The sequence below is a fragment of the Haliotis rufescens genome, unplaced genomic scaffold, assembly GCF_023055435.1.
Source record: "Haliotis rufescens isolate VD_foot unplaced genomic scaffold, xgHalRufe1.0.p SCAF_12, whole genome shotgun sequence".
In the NCBI taxonomy this organism is placed as follows: domain Eukaryota; kingdom Metazoa; phylum Mollusca; class Gastropoda; order Lepetellida; family Haliotidae; genus Haliotis; species Haliotis rufescens.
This window is the reverse complement of record NW_025963802.1, coordinates 8,087,906-8,109,452: the sequence shown is the minus strand read 5'-3', so window position 1 is coordinate 8,109,452 and position 21,547 is coordinate 8,087,906. Positions and strand designations below refer to the sequence as shown.

The 21,547-nt window shown below is 38.4% G+C and overlaps 3 protein-coding genes across 6 annotated transcripts in view; 1 reads left to right on the top strand and 2 right to left on the bottom strand.

The window, feature by feature from the left end:
* LOC124141206 (protein mono-ADP-ribosyltransferase PARP14-like) overlaps positions 1-11,787 on the bottom strand; it is a 39,504-nt gene extending 27,717 nt beyond the window's left edge. For both annotated transcript variants that reach the window (XM_048393331.1, XM_046509141.2), the window contains exons 1-2: positions 11,578-11,787; positions 1,334-1,452 (exon numbers count right to left, since the gene is read on the bottom strand). In XM_048393331.1, the coding sequence (XP_048249288.1) occupies positions 1,334-1,452; positions 11,578-11,764 (306 nt within the window). In that variant the 5' untranslated portion in view covers positions 11,765-11,787. The remainder of the gene's footprint in view (positions 1-1,333; positions 1,453-11,577) is intronic.
* On the bottom strand, positions 4,299-9,803 carry LOC125371546. Of its 2 annotated transcripts, XM_048393333.1 has the most exons (3): positions 9,548-9,803; positions 8,589-8,754; positions 4,299-8,038 (listed from the first exon to the last, which is right to left on the bottom strand). In XM_048393333.1, exons 1-3 carry the CDS (start codon positions 9,692-9,694, stop codon positions 7,932-7,934), a joined length of 420 nt encoding a protein of 139 aa, XP_048249290.1. In that variant the 5' UTR covers positions 9,695-9,803; the 3' UTR covers positions 4,299-7,931. The 2 variants fall into 2 exon arrangements, with proteins under 2 accessions (XP_048249290.1, XP_048249289.1); XM_048393332.1 differs by lacking the exon at positions 9,548-9,803 and having other exon boundaries at positions 8,589-9,525.
* Positions 11,531-20,457, top strand: LOC124141207 (cell growth-regulating nucleolar protein-like). 2 transcript variants are annotated; one of them, XM_048393336.1, is made up of 7 exons: positions 11,531-11,551; positions 13,196-13,343; positions 15,326-15,440; positions 15,783-15,893; positions 16,835-16,918; positions 18,202-18,669; positions 19,608-20,457. In XM_048393336.1, the coding sequence occupies exons 2-7, from the start codon at positions 13,219-13,221 to the stop codon at positions 19,743-19,745; spliced, it is 1,041 nt and encodes a 346-aa protein (XP_048249293.1). In that variant the 5' UTR covers positions 11,531-11,551; positions 13,196-13,218; the 3' UTR covers positions 19,746-20,457. The 2 variants fall into 2 exon arrangements, with proteins under 2 accessions (XP_048249293.1, XP_046365099.2); XM_046509143.2 differs by lacking the exon at positions 11,531-11,551 and adding an exon at positions 11,978-12,068.
* Positions 20,458-21,547: the final 1,090 nt, after the last annotated feature.

Below are 21,547 nucleotides of genomic sequence, written 5' to 3'. Positions count from 1 at the left end.
AGGTTTCAGATTTTTGTAATCTCTAAAGCCCTTAAACTTAATGTCGGCGGTTTTTTAAAATGCTATATTATGTTACATATAATAAATACATTACTATTCAAATATTTTCTGCATAAGTACAGATAACAAATGTATTAACAAATATGAAAGCAGCTTACTGAAAGTCCATACATTTCTAAATCGGCAAGAATCAATGTACTTTTGTGGAATATTGTTGCAATACACAACAGTTAAACGTACTTTACTCAATGTTACTATGACCCTATATACCCGCTTAGAAGAGTATTTCAAACTGTTTCACAAAGAAAAATCCTCAAGAAATATCATCATAGCGAGAAACACACATGCCAAAGTTCAGGTTCCCCCACTCTGGAAAGTTCATGGAAGATTGTCATATATAACTTTGGAGAGACCATAAGAGCAATATAGTACATTCTGAACAGAAATGATAGTAGTCATAAATAGAGGGGTTTTGTGGACTGTCATGTGGTCATTTTGAAAATTAAATTCGAACCTCTTGAAGACAATTAGGTGTCATCATTGTTGGGAAAAAGTATGTGAAATTTCAGCTTTATTCGTCCAGCTGTGAGGTGATGTTTGCAGTGTGAAGAAAATGCATTTTGGAAGGATTCGGGTAAAGGCGAGAAAACCCTTTCCATACTTATAAGAAATCTCCTCTGAATGCAGTTGATTGTTCGATTCTGACTGTATTATCAGCATGTGTTTATTCCAGGTGTTCGCGAAAAGTTAAGCGTATCCTGCCTCACCGGTGGCACCCGTCACAAACACATGCAAATGCAAGTCAATTCTTCACCTGACAAACAGGAAATTCTCACTGATGCGTAAAATTTGGAAATGTGTTCCACATGTCTTCCATAAAACGTTTTCAAAGCTTTGATGAAACAACTTTTGAAGCATGGTCAAAGAGCAAAGGTCAAATAAAGGTTCAAATTTAACCCTATTACTAACTGTCCACTTACCAAATATTATTAAATTTTAAATATAAAAAGGTTAAAATTTAGATTATTGCAAAATCCAGAATATGTGTGTGCTAAATTTCATTACATGGCCCCTCTATCAGGCCAGGTGAGTAAAACAAAAGACAAACCAGAAGGAAATAAAGCGACAAATCCCTTTCCATATCTGACTATATCATGAGCATATGTTAACTGAACGCTAACTGAACCACACATCACATGATATAAGACATCGTTTCATGGGAAATATTCAATCTGACCGAGTGTCTGTGCTGTATATACTATGAACATGGATTAGAGAATATAATGACCTTACATCGAACCTGATAGGGAAATTGTTTAAGTATTTCACATACCTCAGGTTTCGAAGCAGGTGTCCTCCATTCTTGCGGCACATCTTCAGCTCCACAAGGTGATATAATCAGCTGACATCCTTGGTAATTTGGAAACACCTTGCCCTTGATTGCATTTGCATCTGCAATGGTTCATGGATTGAAACATAAAACTTCTTTACATAGATTGATCTCATTTATTGTTGCCAATTTATGAATGTTTGTGTTGATAAGTGTAAACATCAATGTCTTAAGGCCTTAAAGCCATTGTTCCCAAGGCATAGCGCATCTAGGGATCAACAATCTGTCCAGGTTGCCAAAAGTACCTAAGGCCTGTTCTTACGACAGTCGTGTCGCCAAGGTTACTTTGTGGAACAAGGTCTGGATGGTCGTGATGGGTTAAGGGTTAAAATGTCAGAATGCCCGGGATGTCCACCCTGCCATGTGTTGCCCAAAGTGATAAACATCTACCACTTGTGACACTCTGTGTGTGTTTGACTCGTGTTTTGTGTGTTATAGTGCGCAAACTTGCTTAATAATTCATATCAAAATATACAAATAATTCCTCCAACGCCATGATCTAATACAAGATAAATGTAACCCAACTCACTCATTCGCTTTGTCGTGTACTATGTTCCAAAAGAAATGCACATCTCAACTTCGAACCTCATGCAAGTTATTTTTTTGCAAACATAAATACACATAGTAATGGAACGACGTGTGTCCAAAAATGTTCCATTCATCGTTTTGGGATTCGATCACTGAACAGAAACTGTTCATATCTATGAGACAAACTGGCCGGAACGTGTCCTTCATGGCACATTACAAGCACATGGACTGTTGGGTCTCCAAGGTAATGATACAACAAACGTTCATCAGTTGTATGTGTGACACCGAATTCACCATGTCCAGATTGGCTCAAACGAGTGTATATCTAGCCTTGGGCATGACTGAAACTGGTATCATGGCGCAAGGAGTGAAACATATTACGATCTATCGCATGAAACATATTCAAGTAGTGTATGACATAACATCAAGTGCGTGTAACAACAGGTGTTTAGAGACTTTCGGGGATTATTTCAGATAAAACTACACTATGAAACATGATCATCGTTTATTGCCGTATGCACAAATATCATTTTCATGAATCCATTGACGAGTTTTGATTTGGTTCCAAGCATGAATTCAGAAGTTAATACCCCAGTAATCACTCGATAATGACATATTTCCACTGAATTCCACTCCTTCACCTTGCCATGTCCCAAGTGCTAGTAGCACCTACTCACAGTATGCCCTTTGGGGGCACGGGGGGCTCAGTCGCCTGAGGCGCCGCAATTCGTTGGGAGTTATGTCCCTTTGGCAAGCCAGATACCTATGACTGTGGGTTCGAATCCCGGTTCGCCCCTATTATGTGTCTAGGTCTTTAAGCAACATACACGTACTCGTGTTTTTCACCAAAGTGGTTTTCCTCCCACAAGCTGAACACGTGTTCAAAGCGGTGTTTAACTCAACTCACTCACTCACTCACTGGTATCCCTTTTAATAGGAGGGCAGTAACATCGATTAGTGTAAGGCCCGCACCGTGTAACTTGACTTTTGTGTAGGACATATATGTCCCTCCGGCACAGCACCTGTGTTTTGTGTGGGGACATATATAGAGGATATTATATGAGTGTTCATGTCATACTATGTCTACGACATATGTCTAAATTCCGGTATTTCCCGAGCGAGAGCGAATATGAACACGAATATAATGTTCTTTTTATTACCGAAGAAGATGTCTACATACAGAGACGAATTTTAGTGTTTACCTATTAACCTTTTTCACACTTTCGCCATCTTGGATCGAAAACGAGGCTTGGAGAGCATTCGGTGCTTCCGTGTCAAGGAATCAGTATCGAAATGGCTTCCACCAATTTGAGCGCGAAGACTGTGTGGACCAAAAATTTAAACTGTGTCCCGGTCATAAGACCCGGTTTTGTTAAAACTTGGGTAAACCAAATTGCAAAAGTCCCCAGAAAAGTATTAAAAAGAGCCTATGGCAATTTTTGCGAGGGATACATATTCGATGTTGAAGGTAGGGGCTTGGTTGTGTCGGCAACCCGGAAGTGAATTTTCCGTTAAATATTATCTTATCAAAGTCCTCCAAAAACACACATCTTGCGGTTTTTATAATACATGTGACACCTAGTATTGTTGATGTGATAATCATTACATCACATTGTTTAGTAAACAATAAACAACACTTTAATTTGGCTGTGAAGTTGTTTCGATTTGTTTTCTTATTGATATGAGTCCAAATAAGAACAGCTTTGGAAATGAATAATCGGATTTTTTTCATTGTTTACATTCCACCAGAAGTATAAATATTTTCCAAAACAAAAAAACGTGTTAGCTTCCTACTGTAGTAGCAATGAAAAATCATAAAAAAAATATTGGGTGTTGTTTTTAACATGAAATGAGTAATATAACAGTATGTGTAAAACTGAAATTTAAAGATAAAAAAATATATATTGCTGCGTTGATCACTGTATGATTTGTATGAATTTCTCATATGTCACATAACTATTGTTAGGCTGAAGCAGATACCATATTTTATCAAAACATAAATTTCTACTCACATTTGTTGTAACCTCAAAGAAAACGTGTTGAACTTGTGAAAAAGTCCCTTTATCATCATAAGCCTAAGAACCTGCAGCAACTCACCTTAAGTAAAGATTCGTTTCACAGTTTTCCATCAATTTTGTTTTTCACTGTACATAGTGTACCATTCATGTTCAGTGTTAAACATTACCAGGGAGCTCAGATAATGTTCTATTGCCCTCCACATTTGAGTAATATGACTGTGTCCATATGATCTGCTGTGTGACCAATAAACATTCACATAAATCCAAAGAAGTAAATGTGTAATAACTCACCATTTTATGGTAACATGAGTCAGACTAAAAGTAAACACATGCAGGCAAATTAAATACAACAAAGAATGATATAAACTGTATACAAGGGTTTATTTTACAGACCTGTTCTAAATCAATTATATACATTGATATTATCATGATTATAACAGGCAGGATATTCAATTACTTTTATGATTATAGTATCTCCTCAACCTGATGGAGCAGTTTGCAGAGCTCGAAACTTCAAGTCAATAAAAAAGAATGAAACCCCTTATCACATGAAGGTGAATAAAACCAAAAGGAAATTGTGTTTTTGTACTCAATAAATTGTTTCATATTTTCTCGTTAAGATACATTTAAAACAATTGTGGCTGTGAAAATAAAGTACTTTTTGATGGAAAGATAATTAAAATTCTCATTTATTGAAAACCCACACCTTGAATCAATAGTCTGAAGAACAATCAATTTAGTGAAGAAACCTTTAGTATGCTCAAGGCTTAGAAAAGATAACTGGGTTCCCTGCATAATTATTTTCAAGTCATGGTTATAATTGGACAAGGCCAATTAATCCTCATAAGAAAAAAGTGCTATTACACTGAGCAGATATTACCACATAAAACAATAATAACAATAGACTACCAGTGATATTTTTCAGATCTGGATCAATACAACCGATTCAACTCTCATTGAGCAGACTTCATGTAATTGTGAATCTGGCCAGGGCAAATGTAATCACGTGATTGGTTTACTGTATTTGTTACAACACTATCAATCCCTTGACTTAAAAACAGTGCCACCTGCATTGTCAAAAACATCGCTGCCACAGACATGGCACGTTCCACAAAGAAGTAAAGGCCTTTTTGCCAAAAAGGTAGACCAAATCACTGTTCAAAAAATAAAAACACCTGCCAGTGGATCTGTTACATCTAAGTCATCAACAGATACTACCTCTTCTACTGCCCCTACTTCATCTGCTGCCTCTACTACATCTGCTGCCTCAACTACATCTGCTGCCTCTACTAACACTTCCTCTGCTTCTCCTACACTTACTCACTCATCATCTTCCAATGCGAAACCTGTCCCTTTAAAAAAGAGATGCCTTGATGGTTTGAGGTCTACTCTATACAATCCCTTGCCCAAAGACATCAACCATAATGAATTTTCTTCCACTCTAAAAAACATTTGTGGACAAAATCCTAAGGCTAATCAGTTCTCATCAATCATTCCGAATATGAATGATATAGTTCTTGTACTTTCTGCGTTTGGTCAAGTTCCCAAAGGTTCAACCATTTCACTTCAACAGCCTCATATATCAAACATAAACAAAAGTCATATCATAAACCATTCACACCCCTTTCCCCCACCTTTTGTAACGCCTGATATTAAAAGCAAACTAAATGGCCCACTTACATCAAACCAACAAACATTTCTCGATGGACTGTCAGTTTCATCAACACAGAGTGCTTTATACGAGCAGGAAACACAAGATCAATGTGAGCAAAAGAAGTGGTTGGAACTTAAGGCACATCGCCTATCTTCAAGTAACTTTAAATTTGTGCATACCAGACAAGATAATTTTGAACATTTGTGTGACTCTCTACTGAAATCCAAAAGACAAACTGAGGCTATGAAGTATGGCATGGAGAATGAGGACTCTGCTGCTGAGGCATATTCAAGGCTGCAGAAGCTTAATGTCCATGCTTGTGGAATTGTCATTAACCATACATGTCCATATCTAGCCACTTCACCAGACAGGCGGGTATATGACCCGTCTGAGAGTGACCCTTGGGGTTTGCTAGAAATCAAATGTTCCACTGCACAATCCATATCAAATATCAACTACCTTAAGTTAACATCTCAAGGTACATACAAGCTCAAAGAAACATTCCAGCATTATCATCAAGTAATGGGGCAAATGTTACTCTCTGGGGCCAGGTAGGTCGATTTCTTTGTTTGGTGCAAAGATGATTACCACTTGGAGAGAATATATTTCAATGAAGAATTTTGCAATGAAATGAAAACCAGGTTGGATCTGTTTTACTTCAACTATTTCATAAATTACATCCTTGGTAAAATCTAAACAATATTATCAGTAAGGGGCAAGTTGACTGATGTAATGAATGGAAAGTAATTTGACAAGTAGCTTGTACGGTTGGAAACCAGACAGACTACTGACATATCAACCCGTAAATGTCTATTTTTATGGGTAATGAAGTTTTACATTAGTAATCGGGTAATGATGTGATTCATACATCAGCCAAGTGACATTGTAATTCATGTGTTTCATGAAGGATGAATTTCTTTACTTCTCTGACATGAGACATTGACAATTGATGTGTTAGACATGTAACCATGGTAAGATATGTACACACATATTCATGAATGATCAAATTGTTATGGTATTGACATACTTCAGTTTTGAAAACTTTAGTTGCACTGTTTCAGCATGAATGTATTAGTAATACAAGGAAATAAAGATGTTTCCACTCTCCCATTACCATGCCATTCAACTATGACACAAGAACTTGCAAAACTGATTGCATAATATACCATATTGAAGTAATGTACCAGTAAACAATTATCACATTTCTGTTTAATGAGTATTTATCAAGATGACACACCATGATGACATGGTTCAAGTAATGGTCCAAAGTCATTAGCCATGTTATGTTTCATAAGTTTTCTCTTTGCATCACCCCTGAAATTTGATAATAGACAGCAAACAGTCCAAATTTGATTTACAGATCCTACAATGGTTAATGGAATTATGCCATCAAAAATATGGTATTCCTTCACTCTTCTGATAGCTCTCTCCACATGTATACGTAGTCTGGATATTTCCTGTGTGTTTTCTACATCCTTTCTAGTAAACTGATAATCATTTGATTTTGAGAGGAAGGGGGGGATAATCAAGTGAGCACCAGTAGAGTGAAGAAGATCATCAATCAAAAACCCTTTGTCAGCCATAACTCCATCGCCTACCTCTAACAATGACAAGAGACCACTCTGTTTGGTTATTTCCTTATCAGAAATACATCCTTCATAAAGGGAACTGATAAAAGTAATTGGCCCATGGGGAGCAATACCAATCAATGCTTTCATAGTGGTGTGGGTTTTATAATGCGAAAACATTTCTGAATTGACAACCCTAGAGGTTGGCGTTTGAAATTTCAATTCAGTACAGTCAACAATAACCCGTGTTGCAGGATAAGAACATTTAAATTCTGGTGGCATTCTTTCATTTATCATTTCTCTAGAGGGCCAAATGCATACACATCCAAGCAAAAAATACAGATAATTGGCCCATGTAATAGTTATTCTACAAATAGTTGAAATAATGACATTAAACAGATGTGCCAAGTGTGTTTCAGGGTAACCTTGTCTTACTCTAATGAGAAACACAAATAATTGGTCAAACAATGACAAAGAACATGGAAATCCACAGTGTAGTTTGTCAACATCAGTGCCTCTCTGAAACTGTGTCCAGGTTTGCATCTTTGAAGCAGTAGGATAGAGCCACTGAAAAAAATGATCTAGCTCATTGAAATCAGCAAAACCTGTATAAAAATTGATGTCCATAGGATTGGTAGCGAAACGCCTTATAGAAAATAATTTTGCAGACTGAACATTTACACAATTTTGTAAGCGTTTTATCTCTGCATGTGCAGAAGCTAATTTTTCTTCAGTTGTGGCATGTTGTTTCTCATGGTAATCATGATCTGCTGTTAGGTGGGGAGTAGACGTTTGGGTCGGGTCACTGGCCGTAGTCGAAGCCAGATCTGCAGTGTCAGCTGGTGTAGGCATTGTTGGTACACAGTCCATGCTATCCAACCTGAAAAGTGTAAGTCACGGAACATTTCATATTCCCTCGTAAATAAGCATATCCTAGAATAGTAATTTTGGTACCATAAATTATATCATCAGGGATGTGTGCAGGTTTTCCCTCAAAAAGAGGAAAACTTTTGGGGGGTTCACATAAATATTTTATACTTTTGATTGCATTTTAAGCAATTGGGTGCATTTTGGACAACACTCACACAAAGAAATGTAATAAGTCAATGACAATAGTCAAGTCAAATAAACAAAGATGGCGAATGCAGTAAAATTTCGAAGTTAAATCAGTACTTTTAAAAAATTGGACATAGCTTCCGCGCACCTGTCTGGGAGCAATACTGCCATTATTATAATAATAATATATTTACACATTAATATAATCATAATACATTTACAGTGTCACACACTGTACAGTACATGCACTGGAATAGAAATGAATGATTAAATAAAATATTAATGTCATGACAAATTATGATTACAACTATTTTAGTGAACTGTATATTATATGTAATAATTGATATGATAATAAGAGATAGTCAAATCAATACCTTCTGTCCTGGACCTTGTTGGTTGGTTTACTCTTGTTGGCACTGTTCCATCTAAAAATACATGGAACAGCTCCTGGAACAAGCCTCTTTTTGTGCCCTCCCAGACCTCTTTTAATTTCACATTGCTTGAAGTGGTTAGAGCATACAAAATAATATTGCGACCAATCTGAAACAAAAAAAATTAACATCAATAAACATATTTAACAATGTTATTAAGTTTCTATTATTCAAAATAGTGAAGCTGTAAAAAAACATATATGTATATAACCATTATTACAAAATCTATGGCCATAAAATGTTAAAAGTAGCATACATAAGGTAGAAGTTACCTGTATATTACCTTAATGTATGAACATTTTCAGTACAAGGATTGCTGAAAATAAACCTGACTTGCAGGATAGCAAAACGACCATAACCATAACATTTCATTAACCGGTAGTATTCTTTAATCAAAATAATATTTACATTTTTTTTCAGGCAGCCATAGAGACAGACATGCTTAGTCAATATAGATCTATAGGCCTAGGGCCCAAACCACAAATATTTATTACATAACTATTTCTCAAGTATAAGGTCGACTATTGTGTCAGTGTTACTTACTGGCATTGCATTCAAGTAAATCTTTCCCCAGATTATCAACATTTAAATAAATAATACATTTTTTACATAACATTAGGTTTGCCGTCTGTTTATGTCAACCCATTCACTGATCGTGTGATGAAGTTGTCAAGAGCTCATCGGTAACGAATGGCTCGAAATATTGAAGTAAATTTTGAAATTACATGTAAACAATTATTATTTTACCTAGAATAATGTAGAACACGATGTTCTTGTCATTTTTTAGTGAAATATAATTTTGTGGTATCATTGTTTGCAACAAATTAGTCGGACTTCTTGTGAACTGGCGATAAACATTTTTCGTGATTCGACACATGTACCACTACAGACAGTCTGCTTACCTGGAAGGAGTTGCTCACATCTCGACGTATGGCTGCGATCCATTTCCTCCTGAGATGCTTGTCTTTAGGAAAATTGGAAAAAGACAATTCCGAAGAAACTGCTTTTCTCCGATCGCTCGTACAGAATGGGACCGAACAGTGAGCCATTACTTCCTGTGTGTTGACACTACCTGCATAAGCAGCGATGCTCTCCAAGCCTCGCTTTCAAACCGGAAGTACCGAAGTGTGAAAAAGGTCAATAAGGACAGAAAGTCGCAACAGCAGCGGAACCACAATTTGTCGAATGACGACACAATTTTCAGCTATGACGTCGTTTATAGTGTCACGTCATTCCGACCTCACGTCACAATAACATTCGTGACCAAATCGTGTTATTCCGGGACAAACATGTTACGGAAAGGGGCGAGTAGTGAATAAGATTCGAATGACCATTCGTGACCAACTCGTGTTATTCCGGGACAAGCCGAATAGCGACTCGTGCCCCTCTCGTGGCCATTTTTGCGATCGGGTTCCGTCTTAGCGCAAACGGGCATACCTAAAACAGTTGTCAACTCGTTGTGTAATGGTTCACACATATTTCCCCGTATAGTATATATATTTCAGATGCAATTTAGTGCAGATCAGGACATGCGGAATTACACAGTATGTTTGAACACATTTAACTGTGTCTTTGGTTTCAAATATTATTTCTGAGGGATTCTTTGACAAAGAACTTGAAATCATACGCGCATTCTGATTGGTTTGTCGTATTTTCGCACATAACATTCATCGATAGGGGGACGAGTCTTTTTGTAGGTCACGGAAAGGGGCGAGTAGTGACGAATGTCGAATGACGTGACCAATGCCGTCCGGATGACGGAAACAGTATAGTGTTGTCTCGTGACGTGATATGACCCTAGGGCACTTATGACTTTTCTGAACTCAGATATGCGCCTGTGTTTTCTGTTTACGACACGAGTGTTCAAATTCCGGTATTTCCCACGCGATAGCGATGGTCAAGTGAGTTGCACCTCGTAGATGTAGCTGAGCAACGGAGATAAACGCCATGGCCGAACGATCGCTTCCAAAATTGAGAGATATATGACAATCGCTGTTGGGAGCAAAGGTACAGATAATAGACATGAAAATTGGGAGCATATGCGGGAAATCTCGCCGCTTACGACAAGCATAGTCACTTTTTACGGAAAGCATGGATATCATTCCACAGCCATGATGCAGGACTAATACTTCTGGCGTGTCATCTCGTGTTACAGAGGTTGTTATGGACGAGTCAACTCAATTACAAAATCATGACTTTTATTGCGCAGAAACGCCCACATAAACCACACAACAATTTTAACATTTGAATGTTAAGAGATACGTTCACACAACACTTTTATGTGAGAATGTTTAAAAACATTAGTTAACCTAACCGAATTTACCTTTTACAGTATTTCATCTCGGCAAATTAATTTAGTGCTAAAGTTTATTTATTTTATTAATATAGTCTGCGCCGCGTTTTGTTATATTTTCATATTTTATTTTCTCCCCCTCCCTCCCTCCAAATTCCATTCCAGTATTCAAATCCAAACTCCTTTCTAAAATCCATTCCTTACTTTACACTATGCCCGACTAACGGGATCGGGTGGTCAGGCTCGCTGACTTGGTTGATGCATGTCATTGATCCCAATTGCGTGGATAGATGCTCATGATATCAATCACTGGATTGTCTGGTCCATACTTGATTATTTACAGACCGCCGTCATATAGCTGGAATATATTGCTGAGTGCGGCGTTCAACAACAAACCAACCAACCAACTATGCCCGATACATAGTATGACGTGTGTAAAAAAGCGACGACCACAGTATGACCCCACTTGATATCTACCCAAGGAGTAAGCAGCTGATAAGCGAACATACTGTGGCGGGGAGAAAGCACAGGCGTCAACTATTACCTATGTTTGTGAAATTTGTCAAACCTGTTCGGTCAACGGTGTCTGGCTACATTTAACTAAGACCTACACGTAACAAATCTGAGAACAAATCTGACCTTCCACATTCTGGCACAGTACAACCCAGTCCGGTGTGTTGGTGGTAGACAGGGTGTGCAGTTGACAGATATTTTTAATCTGTATCCCAGCGAGATTGTTGAGAAGGCTATGTATATCCTGATTGGGGTTAGGGGTTGGAGGGAAGCCTCGTAAGATTACACAACGCTGATCAATCCTGTCGTCCATGATGTAAAGTATCTACTTTCTCTTTCGATTTGAAATATTTCCCCAAATCATACCCAAAAATACCTCATACAATTATCATGATAATAGTGTTATTTTATGACACTCGCCAAGACTTTTTATCGGACAGGTATTCTTTTTACCTGTTCATCGTGTTTACTTACGTATCGTTAATAACGAGTTTTATCATTTCATGTGTTTTTATCGTTTTCGTTTGCAATGTTGTAAGGGTCTTTTTCAATGAGGTAAGCGGCCCGAACAGACAGTGTTGTGCTTCCGGTTGTTTCCACACGTGTCGGAGGATACGGTTAGTCTGTAATTGTGCTGATACGGATGCATATACTGACAACTATAACATCCGCATTTGTACATTCATGATACTATCATTCGTGGACAAAAGTTGATATTGACATTGATTCATGACCACCTCTGCTCAAATATATGATTATTGAGAGGGGTAAACTAAATGTGCTACTTAATTTTAGGTTAGTCAGTGGCTTCACAGCTTATATTGGTATTGTGTCGTGCGTTACTTCCAAATATGGGCCTACATATTTAGAAAATAGCATTATTTTTCCAGCGAGGTTGGTGACATGTCGGCAGGAAAAAAATATTTCTGTCCCTTTATTTTCGCAGATAATACTAATAGAGCCATGTATATATTCCAATATTCCCACATCACGATCATGGCTAAGTGGTCTACTTTATAACTCAAATAACAGAAACTCCGAGAAAGTGGCCAAACAAGTAAACATGCAAGTGGTGGAGCTCTCTTTGGTCTAATTTTAGACATGACAAGCAATATCAAAGGAGTCTATGCCTGGTAAACTGCTCTCTTGCTCAAATTCTTAACCAGGTTTATTTTTATGACGTTGACAAACTGCTATCAGTATCTTGGCTACATCCGTAATGGTGGGTTAGTGCTAAACCATGTCGAAACGACACTACATTGGACAAAACGGCACCAACATAGGCAAAACAGGTTTTGCCACCTTGCGTTTCCAACAGCACTGTCTCTTCATGATATTGTTATAGTATTTTGATTCCATATCAATAAAACATTAGGTGGACTTTGTATGTCATATTATAGAATTTTATTCTAGTCACTGTTAACACGGATAATTAATGATGATACACAATAGTCTTGACTAGACAATCCAGTGATTGATATCTTGAGTATTGATCCATGCAATGGGGATACGATGACATGCATCAACCTAGTCAATGAGCCTGGCCACCCAATCCCGTCAGTTATCTCACGATCTATTACGACAAGTATAATCACCTCTTACAACAGGCATGGGTTGCTGAAGACCATGATCATAATGGTTTGTGGCTTCTAATATAGTCTCTATCAACAAACCAGTGTTTCTTTAACAATTTGTATATTCATGATTACTTAACATTGTCTGTGATGATTGCTGATCTTTTCAGACGATTCCTGATTGAGCTTGACCATGGTGTTCTTCTCCTGTAACGTGTGTAATGAAGCCCTGAAAAAGAACCAGGTGGAAAAACACTGCATGACAAAATGTCGGAACTGTCAGTCAGTGTGTTGTATTGATTGTGGCCAGGACTTCTGGTAAGTACAGGAATTTACATGGCAACACTTTGCCTGATTTTATCAAACATGAAATCTTGGCAATACACTCAATCTTTTTTAGATCAAAAACCTTTGGAATAATCTTTGGGGATCCTGGGATTGAAGTTGGGAGTTCCCTGTTTGTTCTGTGTGACAAACTGGACATAATCAGACTACCGCAACACATTGAAAGGATAAAGCAATGACTTGTTGGCTCCGACTCCTTAACCAGAGAGTGGGATATCCATGTTAAACTGTGGCATGGTATCTTGTGCTAGCACTATAAAACCAACATCAGTCCAAACTAGTACGTTTGTTTGTTGTTTGATGCCACACTCAGCTATATGACGGCTGTCTGTAAATAATCGAGTCTGGACCAGAGAATCCAGTAATCGACATCGTGGAGCATCAATCGATGCAATTGGGATACGATGACACGCATCAACCAAGACAGCTAGTCTGACCAACTGTTCCTGTTAGTCACCTTTTACGACAAGCATGATCAACTTTTACAGCAAGCATGGGTTGCTGAAGACCTATTTTACCCCGGATCTTCACGGGTCAGACAAGTACATTAAACACCAACTCACCATATCATCAGGTCTTTGAACGTGTTGAAAGGCATTTGGAAGTGATACACATAAGGAAGATTATTCACCTGATGAAGGGGTAAAGCATATACTCTGATACGTTGTGTTCCTCATAATAAAGATGTTGACATCCATATATTCTCTTCCTTGCCATATATTGTTATCAACATGGTGATTTCATACTGTATGTAGGGGGCGCGAGTAACCAAGTCGTCTAAGGCACCGTGATTTGCTGTGCAGAGTTGCGTCCCTTGGGCACGCCAGAAACCTATGGTTGATTGGATCAAATCCCGGTTTGCCCCGATTATGTTTCTAGGTTTGTCAGCACCATACCCGTGGTCGTGGGTTTCACCGAAGTGGTAAACGTCTGAGACCTTCATCACTTCGGGCTTTCCTCCCACATTAAGCTGACATGCCGCAATATAACTGGAATACTGTTAAAAGCGTTGTTAAACCCAATTCACTCACTCACTCATAGTGTATGTCTTGTTCAACCATTTGCTGACATGTTAAGACAAAACAGATCTGAAATAGACCATGCAGACAGACTTAAGCGTTAGGTTGTGTTCCCATCAGCATGATCAGAAGAGAAATGTTGGTTAACAACTAAATTAGTTTTCATGATTTACTCATACATGTCAGTGAATCTGGCCAATGGGACTCCCAACATGCCCAATGCACACAAGGTGATTCCATTGTCAGTGGTTATGCATATACAGTCAAGTCTCGTTAATCCGACATCGTTGGTTGCACATGATTGTGTCGGATTAACAAGTATGTCGGATTAACAAAATTAAGTGATTTGTGATCGAAAATCGGACGTCTATACGATAGATATAAACCCTGTGTACCTTGTAATAAAATCATTAAAAATGAAATATTTATATTGTTGTGTTGTTTATTCATGCATTCTTTAATTTATAATTAATGACATTGCAAAAATAATAATAATTTTCCCATTTATACATAACAATAGAGACATTACTCACTGAATTTATCACATCAACGACACACGTTTCCTCGTGTAAATGCAAGTGCTACTTTCTTAAGAACTTGCTTCATCTACTTAAAATAGTCTGTCAGTGTTTTCTGTTTCTCACATTTTGTACATGATATAGGAACAGCATATTTGGCATCATCAAGTTAAAATCTTAATATACCAACTTTCAACTACACACGCCATGCATAACCATGGATTAAATTTCCTCATAAAATGAGTACAGCTTGTGTTTATTTTCTGTGACAGGGAACAGAAACTTCCGTGATAATCAAGGATAACATGGTAATTTGTGTATGTGTGGGGTGAATACCTCAACATGCTCAACTCCATTCCTGACTAAGACTGGTAGTAGCACGTTTGTCATGTCTGTTAAACTGTTGTGGTGGTTACAGGGGAAATGACTTCGAGAAGCACACCAAGTGTATCAGTGAAGACCAGAAGTACTCTGGGAAGGGGTATGTGGCCAAAGTCAACAAGGGCGAGGCCAAGCAGGATCGATGGATAGAGGTGGGTGAACACTGACACCTTTAGGAAACTCGTTATTGTGACGTTTGACGCATAGGATGTATGCATAGAGCTGTGAGACTCTTGGTCTTTATACATAGCTTGTACATGTTGTAAGAATGCTGTGTTTAGCCATAAGACTGATAATCATGATGTTCCTGATGTATTCTCTGGGAATGGTACCAAGTCTATTGACCTGATTTCACTGAATTCCTAAACATTTTGTAATAATGACCATGGTATCTCTCACTTTTATGAATTTAAAAGATTTAATAGTAATCATGTCTATGATGGAACTATGAAAACTGTAACCATGGTAACTTCTTTTTGTTCATGACATTACAGCAAGTCCAGTCAGCAATAGACAACCAGAAGGGGGGCAACCCCCGACTACGAGGCACCCTGGAGAGCATCAAGAACTATCCCAACATTCCACGAAAGAAGAACAAGTTTGAGGTCATTGATTGGAAATTCAAATTTTAAATATCAGTATCTATATATATTGATTATAAATAAGATGAGCTATTCTGTATGTATATAGACAAAACTTGCCTTATTCTGTATGTGAGTGAGTATGGTTCTACGCTGCTTTTAGCAATATTCCAGCAATATCACGGCGGGGGACACCAGAAATGGGCCTCACACATTGTACCCATGTAGGGAATCGAACCCGGGTCTTCGGCGAGTGAACGCTTTAACCGCTAGGCTACCCGACATCCCCTTATCCTGTATTTCTGTTATGAAAAATATCACAGACTCAGTCCCTGCAATAATACTTTTTAGGGGGAAGTAACATCACCACCTTCAAAGCAGTTTTAGTCCATTAGTCCTTATAAGCATGATAATGACAACATACACCAAAACCCTTATAAATGGCAAATTTCTGCTAGTCCTTATGATACCTTAACTATTAGGCAGTTTGGCATATAACTGCACACAACAGCATCACTAATTGAAATTTGGGCAATGAAGCTCAAAATAAGCAGAAAAAATTAATTCAGTTAAGTTTAAGCGTGTTTTTTAAGCTGGTAATTGTTTCTGCTTTATTTTGAGCCCTAGTATTCATTGCCCTATTTTTCAAATAGTGATGCTGTTGTGTGCAGCTATTTTACTAACATTACTACATGTGTACCCGTGTTTCACATACATCTTGGCCTAATGAAAATGTCAAAACGAAAGCTCGCATCGTACTATTAACATTACTCTTTTTCACATGAAACTATGCTTTTTTTACCCCAGTGATTACTCCATAGCTTGAGTTAGGGTTGGCATCTCTGCATCTACTACACCATAGTGGACACATCAACACATGTCCCTCTTGAGACCGGTGGACCACTTATACCATGCCATGCTGAGCTGTTTGATTGTATATTCAACATGTCATTGCGTTATTTCAGAATTTCCTGATGAACAGCCTACGGATCCGTGATCCCAGTTTAATCTCCCAGCTGTGGAATGTGCTCATGGAGGAGGCCATCAAGGTGAAATAGAAACACCTGTGGTTCTTAGGTCTTGTTTTAGTTACAGGTGTCAAGATAACCTACCTCATGTATCGATACTTACTCGAGTCACAATAAAATGCATATGAGAATTAGCATTATGTTTTGTGATAGATGGTATGATAAAGCAAAGCCAAGTAGTTATAAGGTGGGGACTCTCAGTAATGCTCAATGGGGGTTCCCATGGTGACAGATGTGCCAATTGCAAATAAATGTGAAGTACAGTAAACTACGTTGATGACGGACACGTTTATAATGAACTGACCGCTATAACAAACCTTTTTTATTTATCGGCTATTCGCTTATAACAAACTGAATTCTTGATGGATTCTTTCTAACTTATTTCGAATGGAGGTAGGGGTAATTCCACCTCAAAAACATTCCAGTAACTATCATAAAAAAGATTATCCTTTCGTGTACATGGTGTAGCTGTGACAACCGCAACAAGTCCTGTTTTCGATCTTTCAATGAAATGTTGTGCTTAGTTTTGCATAAGTAAACAGTCGACAGGGGATGTAGATTATGAGATTTAACAATACCACGATATTAAAGAGTCACACTATAAATCTAGCATACATGTTTCAATTTAATTACTTTTAACCTTTCCCACAACCTCTCATCCAGTGGGACTCGCAGTGGATATTATTTGCATCCATTCTAAATTTGTATGCGTACAGGACACACTCTTTTGAAACCCTGAATTGATACAGAATATAGACATGAAGGGGTAGCCACATTATGTATTCATTATAGCTTCATGATGAGTGAGTCCCACCTGTGGGGAGGCAGGCTTGACTTTCAATGTATTGACAGAAGTCAGGTCACCCGAATTGTTAATAATAATAGTCCATTTATATGGTGCTGTACTCCATGAATACGAATGCTCTAAGTGCTTAGACATTTATTACCCTGGTTAATGGATCAGTGTGCACTGAACAATCATTCTCAGCTCCCTGGGGAGTATACACCCCAAGCTGCCTTTAGGCGCTAGAAGGTTAACATCTCATCCTACTGGGTACCCATTCACTGCTGGATGAACAGAAGCACAATTCGAACAAAGTCTGCAGAATGTGGTCACCCATGTAAGGACTCTCCGTGACCGACGTTGCTTAACTTCACTTTCACTTCAGGGTTTCACAAAAGTGGTAAATGTCTGAGACCTGCATTACTTTGGGTATTCCTCCCACATTGAGGTGACACACCATGATATGACTGGAATATTGTTCAAAAGAAAACTCACTCACTCAGTCACTCTGTTTTTTCAGAACATGAACCAAGCCGCTCAAGACAAGCCGCATGACAATAAGTTAGCAGGTGGCGCTGTGCAAAATACTGAAAATACAAACGCTCAAAATGGTGTCGGTGAAAATGGACATGCAGAGAAAGAGCAGAAAATGAGTAAGAGAGAAAAGAAGGAAGAAAGGAGGAAAAAGATGAATAAGAAGGAGAAGAAAGACAAGGGTGAAGTGGATGATGAAGATGAGGAAATAACAGACGAGCAGGTGAAAAAGAAGAAGAAGAAGAAACGGAAACACGAGGAAGAGCAGGTTGAGGTGAAGGGAAAGAAGAGGAAGAGGGAGGAGGAAGAAGAGGTGGAGGAAGAACCAAATGAGCCTGAAGAAGAAGAGGAGGAGGAACCTGTTAAGAAAAAGACAAAGTTTGACTGGGAAAATGTCATCACTGAAGTGTTGACGTCAAAAGGGGAAATTGCAATCAAGAAATTGAAGAAGAAAGTGAGTGTTTGTGTTTGTTTGTTGTTTGACAGCGCATTCAGCAATATTCCAGCTCTGCAGCATGTAGAAGGAATGAAACACACATATGTGTTTACATTATCTCTTTCTGTCTCCCTGGGGGTTAGGTAGCCAAATGGGCAAAGGGTGGTGGCTCGTCACGGCGAATACCTGGGTTCGATATCCCACTTGGGTACAATTTGTGAAGCCCTCTTCTGGTGTCCTCCGCTGTAAAATTGCTGTAAAATTGCTCAAAACAGCATAAACCAACTTACTCACTGTTCCCCAGTTGATCTCCGAGTAGCTGTAGAATGTTTTTCAAACAACAAATATTTTCTTTTACGAGTCAAAATATGGCATTTATGATATATGAATCCATTCTCTGTCAACTAAAGTTCGTTTCAAGGCATCAATAGTGGTAATCTGACCGTGGTTGCTGTTAATAACGGTGAGTTGTGCGATCTTCCGGTTGCTTCACACAAGATTTCGCCGAAATTAATTAAAACAATATTTAATGGAATTTTGTATAAATACAAATATAAGTCCAGATATAAAATGAACACTTTTTATAACCAGACAGTGTCATTTTACATGATTAATTTGCGTACTTCAGTACGGATTTATTGACATGGTATTACCGGTGTTACGTGCTCACAGTAGTGTCTGCATTGTGGGAAAAAAACATCAAACCTCATTATTGCGTTTATAATGTGCACCCCTTTCTACACAGCTGTGCTTTTGGTGAAAAAAGTGCGCACTATATTCAAGAGAATATGGTATGTTTACAATCTCCATTTCTGTTCCCCAGGTGATGTCCTAGTATCTGTAGAATGGTTTACATGTATACATTAATAATCCCCCTTTCTATTCCCCAGTTGATATCTTGAGTGTCTGTAGAATGATTTTCATGTATGTTTACAATCTCTATTTCTGTCCACTAGGTGATATCCGAGTATCTATCACAGATGGGGGCACCAAAGTCGGAGGAAAAGCTGTGGGCCAAGTTTGAGAAGAAAGTTTCCAAAAACCCAAACTTCAAAGTGTTCAAAGAACGTGTTAAGCTTGTAGCACAGACGTGATACAAATTTCTGTTTTATGATGATATCAATAAGCCTACACTGTTAACATGGCCAATGAAAAAATAACATTTTTAACATGTTTAGATACAGATGAGTTATCTAAAGACTCGAGGCAAGAGTGTAGACTGTTTTATGGTCAAATTGAATTTATTTTTTTAATAAGGGCAAAGGAATTGTTATTCTTAATAATGATACCCAAAATATCATGTTCAAAATAATTTAAACTTGAAGATGTGGAAATGTATACCATCATGTTATTTTGAACAGCTAAATCCATGGCAATGGAGCCAAAGTACATGAAGACTTTATCAAGCTGGTCGACTTCTTAGCAGTGCTGGTATACTGCTGAGCATTGTATCTGTGTAATAGTGAGAAATAATTCTTGAGTGTACAATGTATCACTTTTGTTAATTGTGATAAATACCCTGGACCCATTTCAATCTCTTTTATCATTTGTGGATCCAGAGAGGGGTTGCCTGGTGCTCACCTCCAAAAAAACTCTCTTGCATGTGTTTCTAGAGTCATTATTGACAAGGCCACAATCAGTTGAAGGTCTAAAGGGAGGTAACTGTGTATCACTGTTCTACTCCTGTCATCTTTCACTAAACATGCTAAATGATGTTTCTTTTACTTATTTCTGAAATGGAAATATTTGTTATGTCGTTGAAAAGGAATGGTAATAAAGTTGTCTACAAAGAAGAAAATTGTATCATTGTTGGTAAATGTTATTTTCATTTAACATGTTTAATGCGATATTATTGCAATAGATACCATGAAAAGAGTATGCATTGTTCATGGACAGCCTGTGGGGATTCTGTGTAAGAACTGATCCCAAGCAGCCTTTGCTTGACATAAGAGGCGACTACAGACTCAATGACTTGGTTGATTTGCTGTTGTTTGTTGTTTAACCCAGCAATATTGCCTGGAAATAATCGAGTCTGGACCAGACAGTCCAGGTGACTGACATCATTAGCATCGATCCACGTGACATACGATGACATGCATCAGTCAAGTCAGAGAGCCAGACCACCAGATCCCGTCAGTTGCCTCTTACGACAAGGATAGTTGCCTTTTACGCAAGAATGTGTTCCTGAAGAACCTATTCTAACCCAGACACTCTACCCTAACGTTGATGTTGTACATTGTATCACTCACTGATTTGTCTTGTCTGGAGTTGTTTATTCAAAGGCACAGGTGGCCATGTTGTCTAAGGCGCCGCGATTCGCTGTGCAGAGTTGCGTCCCTTGGGCACGCCAGAAACCTATGATTGTAGGTTCGAATCCTGGTTCGCCCTGATTATGTTTCTAGGTTTGTCAGCACCATACCTGTGCTCATGGGTTTCACCGAAGTGGTAAACGTCTGAGACCTGCATCACTTCAGGCTTTCCTCCCACATTAAACTGACACGCCGGGATATAACTGGAATACTGTTAAAAGCAGCTTTAAACCCAATTCACTCTCACAATTTACAGGACACTGTTACATTGCTAAATAAGGCATCAAGCAGCACACAACCAACCATGATTGACGAATTGACGTACAGATTCAAGGGTTGCCGTAACGAGATCGGGTGGTCAGGTTCGCTGACCCGGTTGATACCTGTTATTGTATCCCAGTTGCATAGATCGATGCTCATGATGCAATTACTGGATTGTCTGGTCTAGACTCGATTCTTTACAGACCGCTGGAATATTGCTGAGTGCGGCGTTAAACAACAAACGTTCTTGTGTTGTTTCCTTGTCAAATGAACAATGTGTGACCATTGGAGGTGGTGTGTCATTGTTGCCATGTGGCATGGATCCC

What these genes read in the sequence shown, in the direction of transcription:
- LOC125371546 (XM_048393332.1), bottom strand. Translation starts at nt 8,776, where the DNA reads ATGTTAATTTTTTTTGTTTCAGATTGGTCGCAATATTATTTTGTATGC. An exon ending in AACAAGGTCCAGGACAGAAG is followed by an intron (nt 8,039 to 8,588) that starts GTATTGATTTGA and finishes TACACTTTTCAG; the next exon opens with GTTGGATAGCATGGACTGTG.
- LOC124141207 (XM_048393336.1), top strand. Translation starts at nt 13,219, where the DNA reads ATGGTGTTCTTCTCCTGTAACGTGTGTAATGAAGCCCTGAAAAAGAAC. An exon ending in AGCAGGATCGATGGATAGAG is followed by an intron (nt 15,441 to 15,782) that starts GTGGGTGAACAC and finishes ATGACATTACAG; the next exon opens with CAAGTCCAGTCAGCAATAGA. An exon ending in TCAAGAAATTGAAGAAGAAA is followed by an intron (nt 18,670 to 19,607) that starts GTGAGTGTTTGT and finishes TCTGTCCACTAG; the next exon opens with GTGATATCCGAGTATCTATC.